Source organism: Salminus brasiliensis, chromosome 1 (genome assembly GCF_030463535.1).
Source record: "Salminus brasiliensis chromosome 1, fSalBra1.hap2, whole genome shotgun sequence".
Classification (NCBI taxonomy): Eukaryota; Metazoa; Chordata; class Actinopteri; order Characiformes; family Bryconidae; genus Salminus; species Salminus brasiliensis.
In genome coordinates this window covers 51,962,899-51,986,343 of record NC_132878.1, presented here as the reverse complement: position 1 = coordinate 51,986,343, position 23,445 = coordinate 51,962,899, and the positions used below count along the sequence as shown (strand labels likewise).

The following is a 23,445-nucleotide window of genomic DNA, read 5'->3' as shown; positions in this document are numbered from 1 at the left end:
ATGAGGAGCCACAAACGGGTGCTTTCTTCAGGTTGGACAGTAATAATTTGCTGTGGCAAATATGAATCTTCACACTTCACAAGTCATGCTTGGGGTTTCAGGCTTTCTTATGTTTCTTCCGCACTGCCTGTAGTAGTAGTAGTAGTAGTAGAAGTAGTAGTAATAGTAGAAGTAGTAGTAGTAGTAATAGTAGTAGTAGTAATAGTAGTAATAGTAGTAGAAGTAGTAATAGTAGTAGTAGTAGTAATAGTAGTAGTAGTAGTAGAAGTAATAGTAGTAGAAGTAGTAGAAATAGTAGTAGTAGTAGTAGTAATAGTAGTAGTAGTAGAAGTAGTAGTAATAGTAGTAGAAGTAGTAGTAATAGTAGTAGTAATAGTAGTAGAAGTAGTAGTAATAGTAGTAGTAGTAGAAGTAGTAGTAGTAATAGTAGTAGTAGTAATAGTAGTAGTAGTAGTAGTAATAGTAGTAGAAGTAGTAGTAATAGTAGTAGTAGTAGTAGTAATAGTAGTAGTAGTAGTAATAGTAGTAGAAGTATAGGGCTGTATACATCATTTCTGTATAAGTGCCACCATAGTCTTCATAGCTACTACCTGAATGCCTCAATTAGGCAAAAAAGGCACAATCTTAGCACATTTAGTTTAGGTAAGCTTTGGTCATGTCTCCTTCAAAATGAAACCAGGACCTGAGGACCTATAGAAGATAGCTAGCTAGCCAGTGTTGACCCAATAAACAGATTTACTTTAATATCAAAATGATTTTATTTGCAATTTAAAATGTCAATCTCAACTTCCATCCCGTCCATCCGAAGACAAAAACACCACGTTGAAGGACAAGCCATGAAAGACAAAGTGTTTTATTTAGAAATTCACAGTTTCTATTGGCACTACATTTTTGTAGTTACAGTTACTCCTGTTCCAACAACACAAAACAAACAAACAAACAAATAAACAAAAACAGGAAATACTGTGCAGCTCGTCCTCACAGATTATCTGGTGTAGATTTGGCGCCATCTACTGGCTGGTTTAACACGGGGGGGGGGGGGGGGGGTGTCTGTGACCACTAGATGACACCAGAGTGAGGAGATGCAATGGGGAGAAGAAGCACTTGAACAAGGTCTACTGGAGGGAAGGAAAGAAAATAATAATAATAATAATAAAAAAAAACAAGGCATGAGGAGTAATCCAAAGTGCTGAGAGAGAGAGAGAGAGAGAGAGAGAGAGAGAGAGAGAGAGAGAGAGAGAGAGAGAGACACTGCATTACACACACGCTTACACGCACACACAGAATGATGCAGGTCTCCAATCACTGGGTTATAGGACCGGTTCAAATATTCTTCTTCTTCTTTCACACGGTTTAAAACATTCATCCACAATAGAGATACACAATTTCACACACATTCAAAAAAAGAAGGAAAAGTAGAAAAAGATCATGATGGATGCACATAAAGAACATTAACCCCTCCTCCCTCTGAATGTGGAATTACTTCAGGACAATTCTAACCTTTCCCTTTAGAATTCCCCCCCCCCAGCAGGATTTCACATTTCTTTTTTTCTACTGTTTTCTGTTCAGAGACGAGGTGTGAATGGATGAGTGTAAGGAAAAAATATGACACAAAAACACATATCATGAGCAGCTAGCTAAACAACCAAACAAACAACCAAACAAAACAATAAAGCTGCAGTGGGACGTAGAATGGTCCAGTGAGTGCAGACGCATGTGCTCATCCATACATGTAAGATTTATTAGAGTGAATTACAGACAAGGAGAACGTGAGCGAAATACAGCCGCAGGTACAGCGCCATAGAGGGCGAAAGGTAGCTTTATTTATAGGGGTGTATGAAGGAACGGGAAGAAAGATAAATGTGGTAAAAAGAGGCATCACACACAATGAAGCAGGCAGATTAGAAAATGGGAAAGTCTGATCGACACATGCCAATCGACACAAACACCAGCCGTCAAGCAGAGTTCCAGTATGCTTTCAAACTGCAACCAATAAGACAAAACTCATCAGAACAGACCCCGATTACAGAACCAGACACACTTTACTGAACCTCCGTCTGAAGTCCGGTTCATCACATGAAAAAGGATCTAAAAGAACTAAAATAAAACTCATCTAGGTAATGAAATGTGAAGTACGTGGCGGTCAGAGCCCAGCTTTCTCTGTACGAAGCAAAAACACAGGACATTATCTGGGGGTATCTGTACCATTTCAGGTTCAATGTTTTCATATTCCGACGTAGAAGCGAGTGTGCATGTGTGTGCGTTCTTCTATAAATACTGACGACACACCACAGGGACACCGGAAGGGCTAAAACACCCTGCTTGACCCATGATCTTGGGCTCAAACCAGCCCAAGTCAAACGTGACATTTAAATAAATAAATAGATAGATAAATAAAACAGCAAACACAGTGTCCACTGTAAAATCCCTGTGGGCATGTCAGAATATACAGTATACGTATGTACTAAGGTGTTTCAAACTGGCCATTTGGTAATAAATGACTCTCCAATGTTGGCTCATGCTGTAAACAAAAATAGAAATATAGAGTAAACAGTAAACATGCGTAGAAAAAGCTGGAGTCTGAGCGCAGCAAAAAACGCGCTGAGCTAATGAATGAATTCGCACATTTCTGTGCCTTTGCCGGGTACAGGCTCTGCCTGAACCTCTTCTGGGTCAGCCTATCATCATGCTTAAACACACAGCAGAGGTAAACACACAACGTGACTGTATTTATAGGACCTTGTCAGACATACAAAAGACAAAAAGAAGGAGTGGATCTGTTCTTCCTTCAGTTTTGCTCACTGGATTGAAGCAAGGTAAAGTGCTGGACAGCTCTGTGCTACAATGCTAACGATACACACTGGTCCCACCAAACAACCACCGGGAACAATGAAAGGACTGGGGTTACACACACGCCCATGCAGAAGAAAGTAAGTAAGAGGGGAAAGAGAATGTTAGTGTTAAAAAACAAAACAAAACAATAAGCACGAACCTGTTGGCAAACACTGACCGCATTTAAAGCAGGGAGTGTGAAAGGGGGAGACACGGGGGACTGGCGGAGAAAGAGACAGCAGGCAGAGAGACCGGAGGCCTGTGGTAGTGTGTTGCAGAAAGAGAGAGAGCAGGGGAGGTGACTGGTCTCTCTTGATGGTCTCTCACTCACATTGCTAGTGCGAGATCTCCCCTTTCATCATCCTGGCCATGAGAGAAAACAAAATGGTACCCACTGATGGAGTCATGTACTGGTCCCACTTGAGAAGAAAGAAAAAGGGAAAAGACAAAGACAAACAAAAACAAACACAGTCCCACTCATACTATTCAAAAGTTAGTCGTCTTTGTAACCCCCTTAAAAATAAACTGGATTTCTCTCCAAAAAAGAAAGAAGAAGAAGGAAAAAAAAAAAAAAAAGACCCTTCACCTCGGTCTGTGGACTGTTCACCTCCTTGTGAGAGTTCAATAACGGACAAATAAAGGCACATGAAAGAGGGGAGGGTCTCAGAATGAAAAGGAACTTCTGTGTTTTAAAAGGGGGGAGCAGACGGGAGGGAGGGGGTGTTTACTGTAGTCATTGAGTCCAAGTTCCACTCTGTGCATATGTGGCAGAGACTGGCTCTGAATGGTGAGAGAAAGACAGACAGACAGACCGAGAGAGAGAGAGAAAAAACAGGACAGGACTATACCCATCTTTTCCACCTAGCCGACACAAACAAGGGGTGACTCAGCAGGGGAGGGATTTGTCACTTTGTCAGTGTCTACAGGTGTGACGCAAGGGTGCTGATGGAGTGGTGGGCTTCTATTTCAGACGCGGCCGGTGACAGCTGCGGTCATCCCGAATGCCCCCACGCCTAGCTCCTGTTTCCCCTTCATTAGTTCCTGCAGCGTTGGCATGACTCCTGTTGCCACGGGAATGGTGGCATGCAGAAGCCCAGCCCCAAAACGCCCATGTGGCGGAGGCCGCTGCTGCGGTTGCTGTGGCTTCTGCAGCTGCTGAAGCTGTTCACCAAACTTGGAGCGCCGACGCTTGAATGACCTCTTCTCCGTCCTGTTCTTGGGCGGCGGGAAGCTCGACGAGAGCTGACCGTTGCACTGGATGCTGCAGCAGGACTCATCTGATGCTGTGGATGAAGAGGAGGAGGAGGAGGAAGAGGATGAGCCTTCAGAGTTGCCTTCAGACACACCATCTCTGGATGAGCAGGCGGACGCATCGTCGTCGCAAGCCGACGGCAGGAAGTGAGGAATGAGAAGGCTGTCGCTTTTAGGGCCGCCGTTAGTGACCGTCACCTCGGCAACGGAGGCCCTCAGAGTCTCTGCCTTCTCTCCACCTTTTGTTTTGCAGCGCTTCTTCTGCAAGCACAGAGGAAATAAACACAAGCTATTTAATGGGGGTCCGGTTAGAAACCGCCATATATACAAAACCATCTACAGCCGTAGGAACCACCTTTGTGCTGAGTGAATGGGGCGAGGACGGACGCACACATTTAAATTAAAATACACTACAATGTCTACAACACCTCAGGATGCATCACTGACATACAATATTACACCAGTTGTTCAACCAAGAATCAAATTTACAGCTCTCCCCTAGTCCAAATGTACCTCTGATAGCCTGATTCCTCAGTTCTCCACTGCAGCTATGAGACTCAAGTAGCTAATGAGCCATTAGTTAGCATCAATCCAACTAGAGGGGCAGTGGTTAAATGGTCCTGGGCTACTGATCCCAGGGTTGTGGATTCTATCCTCAGGTTCACCAAGCTGCCACTGTTTAGACCCTCGAGCAAAGCCCCTAACCCTTTCTGCTCTAGGGGTGCTGTTGCATGGCTGACCCTGTGTGCTAACCCTGAGATACACAAAGGGAGGGATTTCCTTGTACTGTATAAATGGCAATAAAAGCAAATGATTAAAGTTTTAATAAATACATGCCTCAGTTAAACACTTTTTCCTCAAACCCCATTTAATTAATTAGGCATCTCAAAACAGACCAAATTCAAGCTTCAAGATGGCTGCTACTACAGTTCTCAGCCTCATGGTGTACTTAGAGATACTTCAGATATGAAGCACATCGAGGACCCGACTCAGCAAGCTGAAGATTCTCCACATGGGGGCACTACTAGCACTCAAGCAACTTTAGGTTCCTCATAATGGCGATGCTTCTTATCAATGTGCAAGTCCAGACCTGAAGCACATTTCTTGAACATAACTGAGTCACATCCCTAGATTGTTAAAAACCCTTCTCTACCTGAATCACGTCTTATAGAGCAGGGGAAACACAACACTGTGCCAAGCTGGGAAACTCCAGGACTACAGCTGGGAAACGCTGCTGTATTACTTAACTGCTTGAAATGAGCCGAGGCAAGTGTGTGATGGTTTTTAAAAAGCATTTCAGCAGGTTTGATGAATTTCTACATTAACTGTGAAGATGTAAACACAGTCATTTAGAGGGGCTTGATGGGAAGTGCACCATTCAAGTCAGAATTATTCACAGCAGTGATAAAGTGTTTAATGGATCTAAAAGCTACCTCACAGAGTTTCAGAACCTAAAGACTGCAAATTATATTTTAATAAGACATACATGACTTGTAGTGTTTTTGCAGTTCATGATGGACAAAACTGCTTTATTTCTGCTGTTCAAAGTGAATGTCTTTAACTGCTTTAACCCTACACATTTTTGTAATGGTATACCTCGTAAAACATGATACTAAGGACTCAATATAAATGTATAATGAAGATTAGTAATTGAAATAACTGAAGTCATATAGTTTGAGAAACTGAAGTGTGGGTCCACAGTACTCATTAAAATGTACTTAATATATTAAACACTCCAGTCTACATGGAGTCTACATTAGCTGAAAGCACCTCAACCAAAGCTGTTTAAGCTACACGTGCGTTTCTGTACATTTGTCTTGTAGACATGGCAACCCCTGGTTCACTGGTACCACTACTGTATAGAAGAGGTTTCCCCACAATAAAACATTTCTTATAAAACCATCGTTAATAATAAAATTAAACAAAATAAAACTAAAAATCTATGGAATTCCCCTTAATAATATACAGAAGACTTTAGACAAGTCTTGGCTGATTAAATACATCTAGGCTAAGTGTGAAATTGTCTCAATTTGATTTTTGGTGAACGATCACTTTCAATAGAAGAAGATGAAGAACAGGAGGAAAATAAAAATCATATTTTTAACTTACTAACATTATTAATAACCAAGAACAGACGACACAAATGAGGGCCAGGACAAAAAGGGGAAAAAAAAAAAAAAAAAAAAAAAAGATAGAGAAGCCACTAACAAAAATTCAACCTACGCACAAGACCGTACACTGCCACATTAACACCCTTATGGCTTCTAAACTTCAGTCGGCAGAGAAGGGGTTCGCTTCACGGCTAGTACAAAACACTAACAGCTGGGGCTGTGTTCCAAAATACTCACCACGTCCCATTCAGTGTTCAAAAAAAGCCACTGTACGTTCTACATTACACCCTTCTTCCTGTGACACACTTAGCTAGTTAGATAGTGTGTAGTTGTAGTAAATCAGTAAGAACACAAACAAACACTAAAAGCTATAATATAAAAATAAATGAATACAAAAAAAAAAAAAAAGAGAACAAGTGTGTGGTTTGGAACGCAGCCCCTCGCCTATGGTCATGTGCACACAGCAGCCCACCACGGCAGGCGAAACGGACACTGTACCTTTTTCTCTGGAGAAAACCTTAGAGGTTCTACAATGTACAAGTCATCAGGACCTACTAAAGAGGGGAGAAAGGGGGCCAGGTTAAAGGAATGGTATGGAAATCATGAACACATACAAGCATGACTGCACTTGCAAGTAGTTGAGCAAATCGTAAAGCAAAACGAAACAGAAAAGCACACTCAACACCAGCAGATGCCAATTAATACACTGTCCTTTTGGGAGAACGCTCCTTAATTTGAGGAGGATTTCTGGGTTTGCATAATAAATGCGTTGAGGAGTTACTGTGCATGTCCTTGAATTGTTACTACTTGCAAATGTCTGAACATGAGCCAGCCAAAAGCTTTAAGAACCAAAATTACACACCCTTTGCTCCATGAACACAAACTGGTAATGACAAGCTCCCAAACCCTAAAGGCAAACACGCGCGCGCACACACACACAAGCGCACTCTCACAACTCTCACAACTCTCACAGCGAAATATGAGTGATCATCATGATAACGAAAAGGAAAGAGAATAGCGGCTTCAGCGTTACATGTTTGGCATTAAGTATCTTCCGTGTGTCCTGGCTACTACTGAACAGCTCCTTTGTGCTGAAGCTCTATGCAGCAGGTGGTGATGGATATGCTGATGTCCACAGAAACTGTTCAGCATGCTTTTACGGAACAGTGCACAGCCACACGATATTCACATTGCAAGATGACGACCGGCAGCAGAGATCTGGGACTGGATTCACAAAAGCTTCCCCCCCCTAAGGGTCTTAAGATAAACACCAAGTTCATAAGAATGTTAAGTGCAATTCTTAAAAACGTCTCGAAAAAAGGAAAGTCTTAAGACTTTTTTCTATGTAGTCATTTATAATGTAGCCTTTCATGCTGCATTTTTACAGCCCATTATAAAATATTCACTATTCAGTTAAATCCATGCAGGGTAGCAAAACAGAAGACCTTATACAATTCCTGCCCAGAGTTTAGCCCCAGTCCATATTGACTGGCTCTTGTCTGCAGAGTTTGTCAGTGGTAAAGTCAACAGTTGAAGAAATAATTGAGCAGTGTGTGAGGGTGCTGACTCCAATTCTTGGCCTCCCCATCGGGTTTCTGACCAGTCACCTCTGAGCGTAACCCATTTGCTAATACTGGTCAATAGCCAATGAAAACTGAGCATGAAAACTGCAGTGAATTTTTACATACCACCTTAAATGATGCAGCAGCTACATTTTGGCGCTGGTACATTTGCCCCGTATGTAGGGTAACCTCCAGCTTCATCTGCTGTCTCACCCAAATACGTTTCTCACGTTTTGGTTCAGCGCAAAGTGGTGGCGCAAATCTGCCCCTCCTAGGTAACGTGAGGCACGTTTTTTGGAGCTTGTTTGGTTCGGTTGAGCACTTTTGTGAATCCGGACCCTGTTCTGCAAGCGAGGCTTAGAAACTGGTTTCTCTGCAGAGCATACAGCAATGAGAGCACGAAATATATATTTACGTTAGGCATAAAGGCAGTGTTAGTAGATACTGAGGGTGCAGTAAGATTTATGAGGGAGGAGTGTGTTGTGACCGGTCTAGCTGAAGAAACGTGACACTGAAGGAGATGAGTGGCATGTGAGTGTATGTTACACAGAGAGAGAGAGAGAGAGAGAGAGAGAGAGAGAGAGAGAGAGAGAGAGAGAGAGAGAGAGAGAGAGAGAGAGAGAGAGAGGAAGCAAGAAAGCGAGAGAGAGAGAGAGAGAGAGAGAGAGAGAGAGAGAGAGAGAGAGAGAGAGAGAGAGAGAGAGAGAGAGAGAGAGAGAGAGAGAGAGAGAGAGAGAGCGCAAAAAAGAGTGGGAGAGACAGAGAAAAGGGCAAATCCTGTTGTGTTTTGTTTACAGGATTCCTGGTCAACCCTCCTTCTTACCTTCTGAGGTAGGCAGCTGAAATGACTTGGAACGCACAAGAGGGCACGGAACTCTCCGCTTTAAACTCATATCATCATATGATGAGAAACACCTGAGTACAAGAAAGAAAGCGTGAACGCAGAGGAAGAAAGAAGTGAAAGGTAAAGAAAAGTAAGGTCAAACAATTCACAGCTTGAGGGTAAGGCGGGTGACAGTTAACCGCTTTCTCCTTAGCGTGGGAGCGTAGGTGTACATTATATCTGGACTGTGTGCGCAAGTGTGTGTGTGTTTGTGTGAGTGTGTGTGTGTGTGTGTATTGTTGTACCTCTTGGGGCTGGGGTAGTGGTTGCTCACAGGGATAGCTGAGCTCCTGTTGGGAGTGGAGGAGCTGCGGCAGCACTGCGTGCACAGCAGCAGGCCCAGAGCCAGACACAACACCAGAGACACCACCAGATAACTTTGCCTGTCAGACACCTGCAAAACAAATTCATAAAGACACGCGCACACACTTTAACAACAGCTATGCCAAACAAGCAGCTTATTTGTGTAAAGTGTATTTCCTGGGTAAAATGCAATGACGTACAGTTGTGGTCAAATGTTTACATTCACTTATCATTACATGAAAATCATGGGAATATTGGGATTAAACATCTAAAATGTTGTTAATAGAAAATAAACAATAATTTGGTCCACAAGTCCTACATTTTTGGCACAGATCTGATTTTTAAACACATTCTACATATTTTACCTAGCCATTGCAAAAGCTACATAGTTCCCTGGTTTATCAATTTCACAACTGCCTTTAATGTGCAGTTGGGGTCATTATCCATTTAAAACAGCCAATTAAAACAATTAGGTAAATTAATTATTTGAGCTATTGGTGGGATCATTCTGAGGTTGACCTTCTTTTGCATATCTTTGTGCAATGTACCATTTCCGCTGGCAAAATAACCACAATGCTATTCCAGATCATGATGCTACCACCTCCATGCTTAACAGTTGGTACAATATTCTTGGGCTTAAAAGGACTCTTCTAAACATTAAAAATAAAACTTTCCTCCAGAGGGCTTTTTCCTTTGTTCATGGGAGCTTAAAGGTGTTGATACTGATGTATTTTTTTTTTTTCTTGAAGTTTGTTTTTAAGTCCACAAAAAAAAAAAATAATAATAATAATTTCTGTGTAGACAGTGATGCTGCTGTTCCATGGTCACCACCAAGGCAGTTGTTGGGAGTGTTCCTGACCATTCTAATCAATTTCTTTGCAGCTCAGGGTGATCACACATGTACATACATTTGTTTGAACTGTTGATCTTAGAATCTGCAGTTGTATGTGTAAATAAACGATCAGCCTTCTTAGGTCTACATTAAACTTCCTTGACTTTTCTCTTGTACTGTGTGTTGGTCAATCAAATGAGTGCTGTCAAAACAAACTACCAGCTGTAGTCAATCATGATCACTAATATAGTTGAGAGGCCTTGGCTATATTTTGGAACTTTCAGCACCACTCAATTAACAATTTAAGTGTGGGGTTGTCTATTTTTGATGCTGTGTTGATTTCAGAGACCCCCTATTCATTTCTATTAACGATATATGTTTTTTTTCCCCCTCAGTCTGCAGCAGAAAAGAAAGTACAGTTTAAATAAACCATTGCCAACCCAATATTGGCATGACATTCAGGTTAATGATGTGCATGTCAACCTCCGACCACAACTGTGTATGTGCGAGAGTGTTTGTACATACTTCGTTCTGTAACTGGTTAACGGTGGCAGACAGGTTAAGCATGAGCTTGGTAACATTCTCCAGCTGGCTCTGTAACATCTGGATGGAATCTGTTTGTTTCTGATCCTAGAAGAAAACACGTAAACATTTGTGGTTGGACACCTGTCTACAACTTGGACGATGGACATCATTTGATAGCATATTTATATAAATATGTAGAGCAATATGTATATGTATAACCTGCTCCTCTGCTATTCTTGAGGTATTCTGCAGCTTAATGATGGTCTTATTGAAGGCCTTCTGCATTTCCTCCATCTGTTTACGGTACCTGAATGACAGCAAGACAGGCCAATCAAAGAGAAATATATACTGTGTATTTAAAAAGTGTGTTATATGTGTTTTATTGTCACTATTGTCCACATTATATACCTGCATTGAGGTCATTATCTTTTTGAAAATGGATGTGTAATGTAGGTAATAAGAGCTTTTTGTATATATAAGGGGAATATACACCAATTAACCATTAATTAGTAACATTAATATTGATTAGAGCCCCTGTTTTGCCACCAAAACAACCCTGACCCGCCGAGGCATGGATTCCACAAGACCCCCGAAGGTATGCTGTGGAATCTGGCACCTAGCAGTCAGAAGCTAATCCTTTAGTTCTAGTAAGTTGCAAAGTGGAGCCTCCATGGATCAGATTTGTTTGTCCAGCACAACCCAGAGATGTTTGATTGGATTGAGATGTTCAATTTGGAGGTTAAGTCAACACCTCAAACCCCTCTTTAACCATTTTTGCAGTGTGGCAGGGCATATTATCCTGCTATAAGGAGACTACTGCCATCAACAATGTTTAGGGAGGTGGAACATGTCAAAGTAACATCCACATAAATGGCAGGACCCAAGGTTTCCCAAAATAATATTGCAGCATTACACAGCATTGCCTCTGCCCGGGTTGCACACGCAATGATGTAAAAGAAAGACCAGGCCAGCCTTCTTATATCGATCCATGGTACAGTTCTTATGCTCACATGCCCATTGTTGGCACTGTTGGCGGTGGACTCGGGTCATCATGAGTACCCTGTCGGGTCTTCGGCTGCGCAGACCCATATGAAGCTAACTGCGCTGCACTGGGTTCTGACACATTTCTATCGGAACCAGCTTTTTAGCAATTGGAGCTACAGTATCATTTCTATTACATTAGATAACACAGGTCAGCCTTCGCTCCCCATGTGCATCAATGAGTCTTGACCGCCCATGATCCTGACGCTGGTTTACCGGTTTTCCTTCCTTGAACCACTTTTGACCAGATCATGAACATACCACAACAGCTGCACTTTCAGAAACCCCAGTCGTCTAGCCATCACAGTTTGGCCCTTGTCAAAGCAGCTCAGATTCTTAGGCCTGGCCATTTTTGCACCTTTTAAAACATCGCCTTATGTGTCAAAAAATACCTAATTTGGACCTCTTTTACCTGCTGTGTGAACATAGCCCAAGAGTTTGTCTAGAATATATTAGAATAAAGTTAATAAGTACTTGGACAGTGACAATTTTTGTAATCATTCGTCAGTACACCACCACAATTGATCTAGAGTGAAGCAATCAAAATGTGAGTCATGTTAGTCACTAAAATCTCATGTATAATGTGGTAATAAAGGTATATGCATGTCATATCTTATTTGAATTGTGTTATCATGAAGGCATGTATGAGTATTCATGGCATTAGCCAGTAACATTCAAACTGTTCATCATCAGTGTACTGGAAAAGTGGCAAGTTAAACTCTTCTCATCATCAAGGCAAAATAAAAAAAGTGTGAAAGTACAAGAACAGTATATAAAAAACCCTGCACAAACTCTCCAGTTCTTATCCCCAACTCAAATTTAATATGAATGTATGGAGATTTGAGATTGTGTGTGTGTTACCTCTGGCTGAGCTCCTCTAGGTATCTGCTGCTGAGTGACATGTTCATCTCCAGAGCTTTGATTCTGTTGTTGAGTCTCATGAACACAGATTCCTTCTGGTTGGAGCCATGCACCTGGTTGCCGTTGCCATTGCCGTGGCTCAAATCGGACAAGTTCTGAGGCTCAGCGTAAAAGTCTGTGGCAGTTCGCGATGCGCTGCTCTGGATGGCTGGCATGCTGAGGAGGATGTCCTCCACCTCTTCCTCTTGGGGAGTGATGGGTGAGGCCTCTGTGGCCTCAGTTTTATGTTGGATGTCCTCTGACCCAGCACATCGGTTCGGGTCGGCAGCCTCCGGGCCAGGTGTGGGGAGTTCAGTGGGAGGTGGGATTTCAGAGGGCCGTGTGTTTGTGGGGAGGGGCTGGAGCGGCTGCTCTTTGGTTGGCACGAGTAGTTCTACTTTGTCCGTTTCTGGGCTGAGAAGATCAGAAGTGGCAGTGACCATGGAGGTGGTGGAGCTGGGGCTGAGAAAGCTGCTGCTGCTGCCACCGCCGCTGCTCTCTGGGACATGCTCCAGGTACTGAGGTCTGGAGTCCTGGGGCTCGCCAGTAAGAGGTGGCGTCTCAACAACGTCCTGGGTAGGGCTGGGACTGGAAAGTGAGGTGTCGGAGAAGCTGTGTGGGGGAATGGGCAAGGTACGGCTGGGCTCTAGCAAGATCGTATCAGGGGACAGATCCACACTAGGCTCCAAAGATCCTGTAGTGGGAGGGGATGCAGGGACTGTATCAGTTGGGGCAATCTCATCCTGAGGGGCTTGAGAGGGCCGCTCCGCTTCTGCAAGCGTCTCGGAAGATGGTGAGGAAGCTTCAGTTGGACTAGGGGCAGGGACCGATGAGTGTGTTTGAGTGTGTGTACTGGCACGCGTGTTCCGCTCGCGGCGCAGGCGCTGGAGAGCCAAAGCGGCCGAGCAGTACAGGTGGAGGTGTTCATGAAGGCTTGCCAGGCAGGACAGGGTTTTGAGATGGCCGCAGTAAAAGAAGCTCTCTTTCTCCCACGCATCCTCCTTATGCCTCCTCTCGTCCTCCTCCTCCCGCTCCTCTTCCTCTAGCAGGGTCACGGTGGGTGGGGTTGGCTCCTCTTCTTCGTCTTCCATCAGAATGACGATGCGGCTCTCTTCAGAAGGTGGTACGGGAGCAGATTCGGGGTCCTCCTTCACCAGAGTGGGGTCCAGTTCTAGCGTGTGCAGCCTGGGCACAATAAGAGAACATACTGTAACCACTCTGAGTTACAAAACAACAAAAAGAACTGTTGAGACACAATTTCTAAGAAAAACGATATATGGAAATAATTCAAACAGTAAATGCTGAGCGCTGAAGTTCTGTAGATCAACTGGGAGCATGATAAAATCACATACGCTTGACGCAAAAAGATAATTCACTTAACCACCCGAACAATCAGGCCACTTCTTATGTTAACTGCGTGCAATAAATGAACGTCTTTGAAAAGTTGTCACACATTTCTATTCTATTCCTTAAAATGCAGATTTTCAAATAGCAAAATGGTCACAATGACTACCAATGCTTTTAAGTCTCAGTGCTGTTCAAAGACAGTACAGCTATCAAATGCCAGCTTAAAATGTTTAAGGACACCTGGTTTCCTTTTTGACTAAGTAATGGACACCCATTAGATCCCTGAATGCAATGAAATCCCTGATGTCCCTGAATTTAGACAACCATATTCACCATTTGTGTCGGACACGGATGGAATTTGGCCTCTGCCTTTAACCCATTCGTGCAGTGAACACACTAGTGAAACACAAACAGTGACTGTGAGCACACATGCCCAGAGCGGTGCCCAGGGAGAAGAGAGAGAGAATAGCTCGACAGCTTGCCGAGCCCGGGTATCAAACCCACAACCCTGTCATCAATAGCCCGGAGCTCTAACTGCTGAGCCACCACTGCCCGATGATCAGCATAGAGGAAAGCCTTCCAGAATAACAGAAACAGTTGTAAGCAGCACAGAGAGACCAAACTCCTTAAAAACACATGTTTAAATGCTCTTGATTTTAGCAAACATTTGTCCATATAGTGCATCAAAGGGTTTGCTAACAAAATATTAAATACTAAAATATTATACATTAGCTTCCTGTTCATCAGAACGTCTTCCTTGGTATGTAATGGATTTGACCTAAAACCACATCTTGAATTGTATGGCCTAAAGGTGGTTTAAGCACGTGAACGGTACCTATATATGCAAACATTACAAAGAGGGGATAAAATGCACGGGTTCCATTGCTCTTCCAAAACACCTTCAACACAATACGACGTTACTACAACTCAACCTGCAAGGACAACCTGCTCATTTAATAAAAGGTTCTGTTCCCAAACTTTTGACCGGCAGTCTATATTTGCCTCTGAAAGAAAGCGTAGTTTGGCTTTTAGACTTGTGGCTAATGGGTTGACTTGGAATGTGAGCAAACAGTACAAACCAGTTTGAGCTGGAAAAGCAGCACACCTGCGGGCTGAATATTGAGTAAGCGAATTTGGTAGCACTGAACATCATGATGAAGAGAAGAGAAGTGTGTGTGTGTGTGTGTGTGTGTGTGTGTGTGTGTGTGTGTGTAGTATACATATATTTAAACGTACATTGCTTGCTCTTCTGTGGGGGTGGGTGCTGGTGAAAGTATGGTCTCTGTTAACACTCCTGTGACATTTTCCACCCCTGAAGACATGTTCCCTATAAGAGAAGACAAACATGATGACCAGAATTAACGAGGAATGAGGAGAGGAAAAAGGGCCACTTAAACAAAAGGAAGCATTAAGTAATAAAAAAGTAGGGGAAATGGAAAAGGCAGCCTGTGGCGGTATGCTAAGATGAAGGGCAGAGAGAAGAGAGGGAAAGAGCACATGCGTCAGAGGCTCTGCCCACAGCTGAGTTTAGCCACACTCCTACACCCCCCTTCAACTCTCTCACACACAAAGACATTCATTGTTCATCAAGAAACACACATTCTACCAGCCAAAACTCACTCACACACAGTCACTGCTTTTTTCCTCAGTCCAAGAGGTACAGGACCATTTCATAATGTTGCTGATACTGACCTGTCCCCTCCTGTTTTATCAGACTAAGAAAGTATGATCAGCGTGATCAGACTGTAGGTGGTAGGATGGGAGTGAAGGTATACAGATTTATGTGACTATGTGGCGTGTGAGCCATACAAGGAACAAAACAGGTCTCGCCACGCAGGAGAAACCAACCAAACCTTCAGAGCATCTGTCAACCTGACTCTGCTTGCCTTCAGTTACTCTGGCTGTTTTTGCTTGCGTGTGCATTCAACTGTGTGAGTGACCTTTTGGCTGTTCAACGGATACAGTACAAATACACATTATATAAGCAATATACTGCAGTAAAGAAAATCATAGCTGAATACATTTCTTCTATTTGCAATGATTTAACAGTAGAATTGTGCTATACGGTTATCAGTCAATTTAGGCAGTTTGGAGCCAGACATAGGCACAGCAGGGGACCTTTACAAGAAAACTTTCTTTCAATAGAAGTCCATATCATTTTTTTTTTATTCAAAGTCATTCTGGACCATTTGTAGACAATCATTTATCAGGACATTTTGACAATTGCTTTTTGAAATTGTGACAGATGTGAGATGAATTTGCTGCATTTGTTAAATATGGTGAGCTTCAGCAGTCACAAACAGCACAACCAGCAAACCCCCAGGTCAATCAAGGCCAACTGATGGTAAGGAGCCAAATTCATGAGTCATGTTTTGCCAGTTACATCAAAATGTGTTCCACATGAACGAACTCCCGAACTAATCACTTCGGGCAGGTCTGTTTTTCCGGAGCCTCCTGGCACAAAACTTTCCTCAGTGATGCGGGAAGGGGGGGGGCTTTCCATTTTGAAAGGCCACCTTTTGGAAAAGCACATGTTGACTCAAAAACCATTAAGCATGCAATAAGCAAAGAGCTAATCACATCCGTAAAGATTATCGTAGCATTTATTTGAACTCGGAAGATGCTGCCCTGAGAACAACCAGTCGAGACGCCATTTAAGTGTGTCCATTAACCACTAGGCACGGTAACCACTGTAGTAAACACACTAAAACTACCCCTAACCCCAAAGCAAAAAGGATTCTATATTGTACTGAAAAAGGATTCTTGGACTGTAATTGTAAGAACAAAGAAAGCCCTTCTGCTACCATCCATCTATCTTCTTATCTGCTTCTTCCTGGTCGTGGTGGGTCCGGAGCCTACCCAGAACCACTGTGTACAAGACAGGAATACCCCCTGGACAGATCATCAGTCCATCACAGGGTACCCCACATACTCATTCACTCACACGCCCTCAGGTAGGGGACAATTTTGTGTAGCCAATTTTACCAACTTTGGAAGAAACCAGAATACCTAGTTGAAACCCACATGGACACAGGGGGGGGGTGTACCAAACTCTATACAAACCAAGAATCCACAACTTCTGGCCTTTTGAGCTGTGAACCTTGCTGCCCTTTTGGTGTGAACCACCACCACCAACCTGAAAAGACCTTTAAAGCAGGCCAATCATCATTTAACCCTTTAGACTTTGGATAGTAGATCCACACTTTAGTTCTTCGCTCTCAGAACTACATTACTGGCATAATAAGCATTTTGAAGACCCTCAAATTAAAACCATGCGGGACTCCACAAAACATGCTAAAAAGTGCACAAATGATTCAGAATATTTTCTGAATTTGGATCAAGAACTGAATCATGAACATAGGGTTGACTACCAGAGGCTAACCTTCTAGGAACAGATTTCTAAACAGCGCTTATAGCTCACTCAGGATCTCATGGATATTTGTCTTCATATTCTTCCAGTTTCATAACACAGTAGAACAGATGCCGGCACTGCGGCTTTCTAAACTGTGTTCAGAGAGGCCTTCAGGCTCTTAGGGCTGCACTTTAAAAATGGTCTCTTTCTGCACTGCCACATCTTCAACATGCGAGAGCTACACTCTGGTATGCTCCAGCACTTCACACACACACTTTTAACTGCCAGTCCTTGGCGCTCCTGCAGTGTTGGCACAGCAACGACCCCCACCCGTCACACACAGCTGTGAGAGAGAGAGAGAGAGAGAGAGAGAGAGAGAGAGAGAGAGAGAGAGAGAGAGAGAGAGAGAGAGAGACAGAGAGTCTGCACAGCAGAGTATTCTCTCCAGGCACAGGGAGAATCACAGACTTGAATGACAGAGGTCAGACTTTATCAGCAAGGGAGCACTACAGGGGTCTGAGTGATGTTTATGCAAGTTGGTCCAGAGAAGTACAGACCCACATAAAGACCACTGGGTAGAGGTAGAGATGGCACAATGTCTTTTTACTATGAATATCAGTTTTGAAAACCTGCAAATCGGTCAAAGTCAAAAAATGACTTCAATAGAGGCGGTCTTTGCCTGCTTGGTTTATATATATATATATATATATATATATATATATATATATATATATATATATATATATATATATATATGAACGGGAAAATGAATTTGTGTATGTTTAGAAACATTAACAGTGTTAACACGCTCAGAAATACAAAGCTAAAATTACACACAGCCTGTGTGTGTGCGCTTTTTCAGGCTAGATTTGTTACAGCACTGGATTGGATTCTTTTTCCAATATTCAATATCCAACCCAGCATTTCCATGCAGCATTGTTGATGCCGATATTTGAGATCAGACCGGTGCCATTTCGAACTTGAGGGGTTTAAGAGGAGAGGAAAACACTGTACCTTCTAATTGAGCACCATCTTCAAGCTCAGGCTTCCCACCTAGGACATTAGCAGCAATGTTGTTGACCATGGTGAGGATGGCATCTGATAAGCAGAACCAAGCAGAGGAAAAAATTAAAAATCAAGCTTCTGAAACATGAATACGAAACTGTCCTACTGGTAGTCATACTGTAACAGCACAGAAACACACAACCTCTACCTACATGGCCTACTATAGCCTCTTTTCACTATGTGCCACATAGTAAGAGCCAAACCAGAGGCATGCCTTGGCCCCACAGAGAGACTAATAAGACTCTACTGTGTGTGTCCGTATGTGTATGTGTGTGCCCACAATTTCTGTTGCTAGTTAACTCAATGCGGGGCCCTGTGTTAAGCCAATAAGATTGCAGCTTTCCTCCTTCCAACACAGAACCGCCCCCAGCACAGAGGCACCCATGTTAACACATGGAAATAGTAGTGTGTGTGTGCTTGTGTGTTCCCACTCCTGTGTGTCGTTTCTTGCGTCATTAGGAGTAGGGAATACAGATTCACTGAAATGTCCAAGCCAAGCTGGCAAAGAGGTTCAGAAAGAACCTAGGGGAATGTAGCATTCCTGGATGCCGGACATAATAATGTGTTCACAAAATCCCAAGCTGCGAGTAAAGCTAGGATTAGTGTATACCTGAATAAACCCCTTACCTATCCTCCCAGGCCTTATATAGCTATTGTTTAAAACACTGTCATGTAAACCAATCCAATACATAATCCAAAGAGTAACAATAGCTATTTACCAGAGTGTTTAGAAAGAAGCTAACATCCTAACAGCTAACATTCTCTTTATTTACACACCGGTTTTCCACTGTGGTCTTTCAAGATACTAAGAATGTGAGCTCAAGGCAGAAAACTAAACAGTTCAATTACACACACTGTAAATAGTGCAGTGGCGGATGTCTCAGTCTGTAGTTAAAGAGACTTAACATACTCTCCAAAGCTGCGGATCAATCAGTGAGTTTATAATATGGGATACAGAAGTGAAATACCCTGGAAGCCAAAAAAGAAAAACGTCAGAAAGCTGTCTTGTACATACTTGTGGCGGAACCCAGAAGGTTCTTTGAAGGCTTGTCTTCAGACGGAAGGTAGCCCGGTGGGTAATCTAAGAAATGGAGTTCTGGAGTTAAGAGAACAGCTTCAGTACATTAAGTAATGGACACACAAACACCACTACTACTACTACTACTACTGACATAGAGCGCCGGGCTATCGATAACAGGGTTGTGGGTTCGATTCCCGGGCTTGGCAAGCTGTTACTGTTGGGCCCTTAAGCAAGGCCCTTTACCCTCTCTGCTCCCCGGGCGCTGGAGTTGGTTGCCCACCGCTCTGGGTGTGTGTACTCACTGCCCCAGTGCACTGGGTGTGTGTTCACTACCACAGATGGGTTAAATGCAGAGGACACATTTCGCTGTTCAGTGTACAGTGACAAATACGTGTACCTTCACCTTATAACATGTATGCAGAGATTATTCGGGGGGAATAAATAGATGGAAAACAGGATGGAAATAGAATAGCAATTTCCTGTTTACCAATTGTAAACCATGTTATTTCTGTCTGTTTGTTACACTATAAAATCAACCACTAAAGATCTTTAAGGACATTTTCAGGAGGTTTCAAGGAGGGCTGTATATTGGCAAGCACTTGGCAATATAATGTGCATCATAATAAAGGGGTTATAATTTAAGATATTGTAATATATCATGATACTGTAAGCAAGACCATGTATTGAGGCAGTCAGTCTCAAAACAGTCAGTATTAAAAACATATTACATTGTCTTCAGCCATTAGAATCACCTACTTCAGAGTGCAACACTGAAATCTGGCATTCAGCGTTTACACACAACACAACATTTTTGCGGCCTTTGCCTACTATAGACACACACAGCAAAACAATGAAACAAATTGTCGTGTGTCGTACCATAATCCTCGTCCAGGTATTCAACCCTTTCCGAGGGATACTGCGAGTCTGCAATCTCGTCATATTCCTCCACCATACTAGTGCCAAACACCCTAGGAGCAAGAAGAGACATAAGACACACATGAGATAGCAGTAGAGGTTAGAGGATAAGAGAGAAAAGACAGCGTGGACAGAGAGTGATGGGGACACAGATAGCGTAGACAGCCAAAACAGAGAGCAAGAGGGTGTTTAATAAATAAATAAATGTGGAAATTACACAGTGTTCCATATATTATCTTATATAAACAAAGGTTAGCCTCACAACACATAGCTACAGTCTGATAAACAGCTGAGGTCACCAGCAGCAGGGCCTCAGAACTCTATACATATCTTATCTTAAAGACCTACAGAGTTCAGAGAGCTTACTTATAGGGCCACCCTAGCTGCTGCACAATCATAACCCTTAGCTAAAATGAGGAATTTAAAGTGATGTTTTAAAAGGTCAGTAAGGAGCTTAAGAAAGTGCAATTAACCTCTTAAGGGTTATTATATCTTAATGACTTAGCTTAGCATTTAGTGTGTTCATTGCCTGTAAAAACCATGTAATCAAAATAAACTAAAATTGACAGTAATTAGTACTCAGGAGGTGTTGTTTTGGAATGTTTACCCTAAAACTTTAAATACTGGGATTCCTTAAGGAGAGCTTGGAAATGCAACGGATCGCTATACAGTTTTGGTTATACAGTGACACTAGAACCTTTGTTCTCCAGTAGAATTCTCTGGCACTCATGCTGCTAGCCATCGGCAGCCAGGGCCAGAGAGAGCACAATTGGCCTTGCTCTCTTTCTCTCTCTAGATGGAGCCTTCTCCCCACATCACTCAAATGCAACGTGGTAAGCAATTTTTTTTGTAGACTTACTTGTGTGCTTTGGGTTATTGTCTTGCTGCATGACCCAAATATGGTTAAGCTTTAGTTCACAGATACAACAGATACAAGGTTTTTATGTTGGAACGCATTTTTAGCCAGTATTATTATTATTATTATTATTAGGAGAGATTTTTGCTTAATGACCAATCCTGGGAGAGTGTAGCTGAATTTCTTCCATTTCTCCATCATCTGCCTCACAGTGAATCGGCAGAAGCCAACTGTAACGGTTTCCTGCCTGAAAGAGGTTCAATAACACTTTCTAAGAGCCTCAGGTACCTATGATCAAGTATGGCAGGTATTTCATAAACCTGTGTGGTGAAGACCAGAAAGCCTGCTAACCTCACACGTGATTATTATATCCATTCTGAAACACTGGAAAAACATAAAACATTAAAATGGTGGATAATTCTGCTCAATAAATAAATACATTTAAATACCAGGTCAAATTTATGCAGAAATACAGAACTTTAGGTTTTAAAAATTTTCTATTGCCACTGCTTGTATTTTCTCCATCTCTTTCACTGGCTGTTTTCCATGGCTGCCCTCCCTCAGCATGTAAAGGAATTGCTTGATATAAAGAAGTGTGTGTGTGTGTGTATGCAGGAGGTTCAATCCCCTCACAGGCCTCTAACCACAGTAACTGTTCTGCCAAGGCAAACTCACATTATAAATGAACTCGACTCTCCAACTTTTTAAAATACTTTTAAAACATGTAAAACAGTGTAAAAGGGAAGGGAAGGACAGGGACATGAAATAAGCCTATTTTCCACCATCATCTTTTTAATACGATGCTCTCTTAACATAGACCACACTTCTCTATGTAAAACCACATCCACTTATATATCAAAAACAAGCAGTTTAATGCTCATGCTTATGCAAGTGTTTTAGTCTCTGTGAACAAGAATACTTTTAAAGACACAAAGGAGGTAATCAGTTTAAAAAAAAAAAAAAAAAAGCCAGATAGGTGTGGATGGAGCCTAAATGTTAATTCTTGTGACATCCCATAAACAGAAAATGTCAGTTAATTTCCATATGTGGACCACATGCTTGTTTTCAAACTTTTTCAATAAGTTTTTGTAAACCACAGGAGCGAGGAAAATCCATTTTCCATGATACGTGCTCTTTCCAAAACCCACATTTCGTGGCAATCCTAGATAACATATTAAAGTCAGTGTAACTTCTTACTTACCGGATCAGGCTAAGGGGGCAGAAATGTTCGGATCCAAAATGGGAGAGCAGCTCAATCTACAGAGAGAAAAACACAAAACAGACAAAACAGAAACCCAAAGATTTATGTATACATTTACTCTTCCCCATCACAGGCGACAAAAAAAAAAAAAAAAAAAAAAAAACGTATTTGCAAAAGCGTGAATTTTCTAGTGTTGCAGAAAGTGCAATAAGTGAGAAAACAAAAAAAAAAAAAACAAACAAAAAAAAAAGGTGTTTGTATGTGTGTCTACAAATGAGTGCCACCGCCATGCATTAGTCTACTTTGGCCCTGCCACCGGAGCCCCCCATTACTGTGCATTCAAAACATCTACAAGAGGAGATGCTAACCTTCATGTACTTGATGAACATCTGATGCAAGAGAAAGGCAGAGGAGAGAGAAGGAGAGAAAAAACAAGAAAAAGAAATTCAGTAATAAAATAAAAAGAAAAAAAGAAAAGAGACTTTGCTTCATGCCTCAAGCAAGTCGAGCGTTTCATCTTGATTCTTTAACATTCATTCGTTATTAGCTGCAGTATTCACACAAGAATATGAGCTCGGGTGAAACCTGAGCAATATTACCTGCATGGGAAAGGAAAGGCAAAGCAGACAGGCAGAGAGGAATTATGTAACCCAGCTGTGTCACACGTCTAAAGAGATACACAGTATCCAACGGCAAAGGAGGACAGAAGCCCAAAGACCACATTGTCGGTTAACGCAAGTCAGACTGCTATTTCATAACTGGTTCTTAAAGAAAACATTAGAACACACACCCACACACATACAACTTTTAAAGCAATGGTTTGGTGAAAACTCTCTTGACTGTTATTTATCATTTACTCCAGACGCAGTCGATTACACAAGATATGTTTGATATCTAATGTGTGCGTCTATAGCTTAGAATTAGAGATGCTAGGCTACCATTATGAACAAGCACTGGGCTTAACCGGCCATCTCAACTCCTTAAATGCATGCCCAAGACAATCAATACCTTAGCTTTTCAGTAGATTTCTGAAGTAAATAAATGAAGATTTCGACAGTTTTGATTGGTGACAGTTGTTGGGAACTTTAGCTAGAATCTCCTACTGTAAACAAAAGAAGCACTGGCTTGGCCAAACTATTCCTTTAATAGGAATCTCAACAAGGAATGGAAAGCCAAATGGGTCAAAGACAAAGCTACAAAGTCCAGATCAATTTGTGAAGAGGAAAGCCCACAAACATGGCAGGAAATACAACAGGCAAGAGAGGGAGAGAGAGAGAGAAATGACCAAGCAGATTACTGTTCTCTTTTTCTTTGCAACTGGCACAACTATCTAAGTGTCGACGCTATCTTCAGAAGATGCCTGGTGATGCCACACACAGAGCACAATTAAGCACAACTAGCTTTACTCTCTTTGAGTGAGAAGGATGGTCTCCCCCACCCCCTTTCCA

At 42.3% G+C, this 23,445-nt stretch overlaps 1 protein-coding gene across 8 annotated transcripts in view; it reads right to left on the bottom strand.

Annotated features, from left to right (window-relative positions):
• Window positions 1-837: 837 nt before the first annotated feature.
• The window catches only part of suco (SUN domain containing ossification factor), a 54,163-nt gene continuing 31,555 nt past the window's right edge, over window positions 838-23,445 (bottom strand). For 2 of the 8 annotated variants that reach the window (XM_072682369.1, XM_072682415.1), the window contains 13 exons: window positions 22,366-22,386; window positions 21,998-22,053; window positions 19,902-19,993; window positions 19,020-19,100; window positions 17,954-18,037; window positions 14,824-14,914; window positions 12,202-13,425; window positions 10,519-10,606; window positions 10,300-10,404; window positions 8,885-9,033; window positions 8,580-8,671; window positions 6,693-6,748; window positions 838-4,344 (listed from right to left, as the gene is read on the bottom strand). In XM_072682369.1, coding sequence (XP_072538470.1) covers window positions 3,799-4,344; window positions 6,693-6,748; window positions 8,580-8,671; window positions 8,885-9,033; window positions 10,300-10,404; window positions 10,519-10,606; window positions 12,202-13,425; window positions 14,824-14,914; window positions 17,954-18,037; window positions 19,020-19,100; window positions 19,902-19,993; window positions 21,998-22,053; window positions 22,366-22,386 — 2,685 coding nt within the window. In that variant the 3' untranslated portion in view covers window positions 838-3,798. The remainder of the gene's footprint in view (window positions 4,345-6,692; window positions 6,749-8,579; window positions 8,672-8,884; window positions 9,034-10,299; window positions 10,405-10,518; window positions 10,607-12,201; window positions 13,426-14,823; window positions 14,915-17,953; window positions 18,038-19,019; window positions 19,101-19,901; window positions 19,994-21,997; window positions 22,054-22,365; window positions 22,387-23,445) is intronic. The other 6 variants (XM_072682378.1, XM_072682388.1, XM_072682432.1 and 3 more) reach the window with 6 other exon arrangements.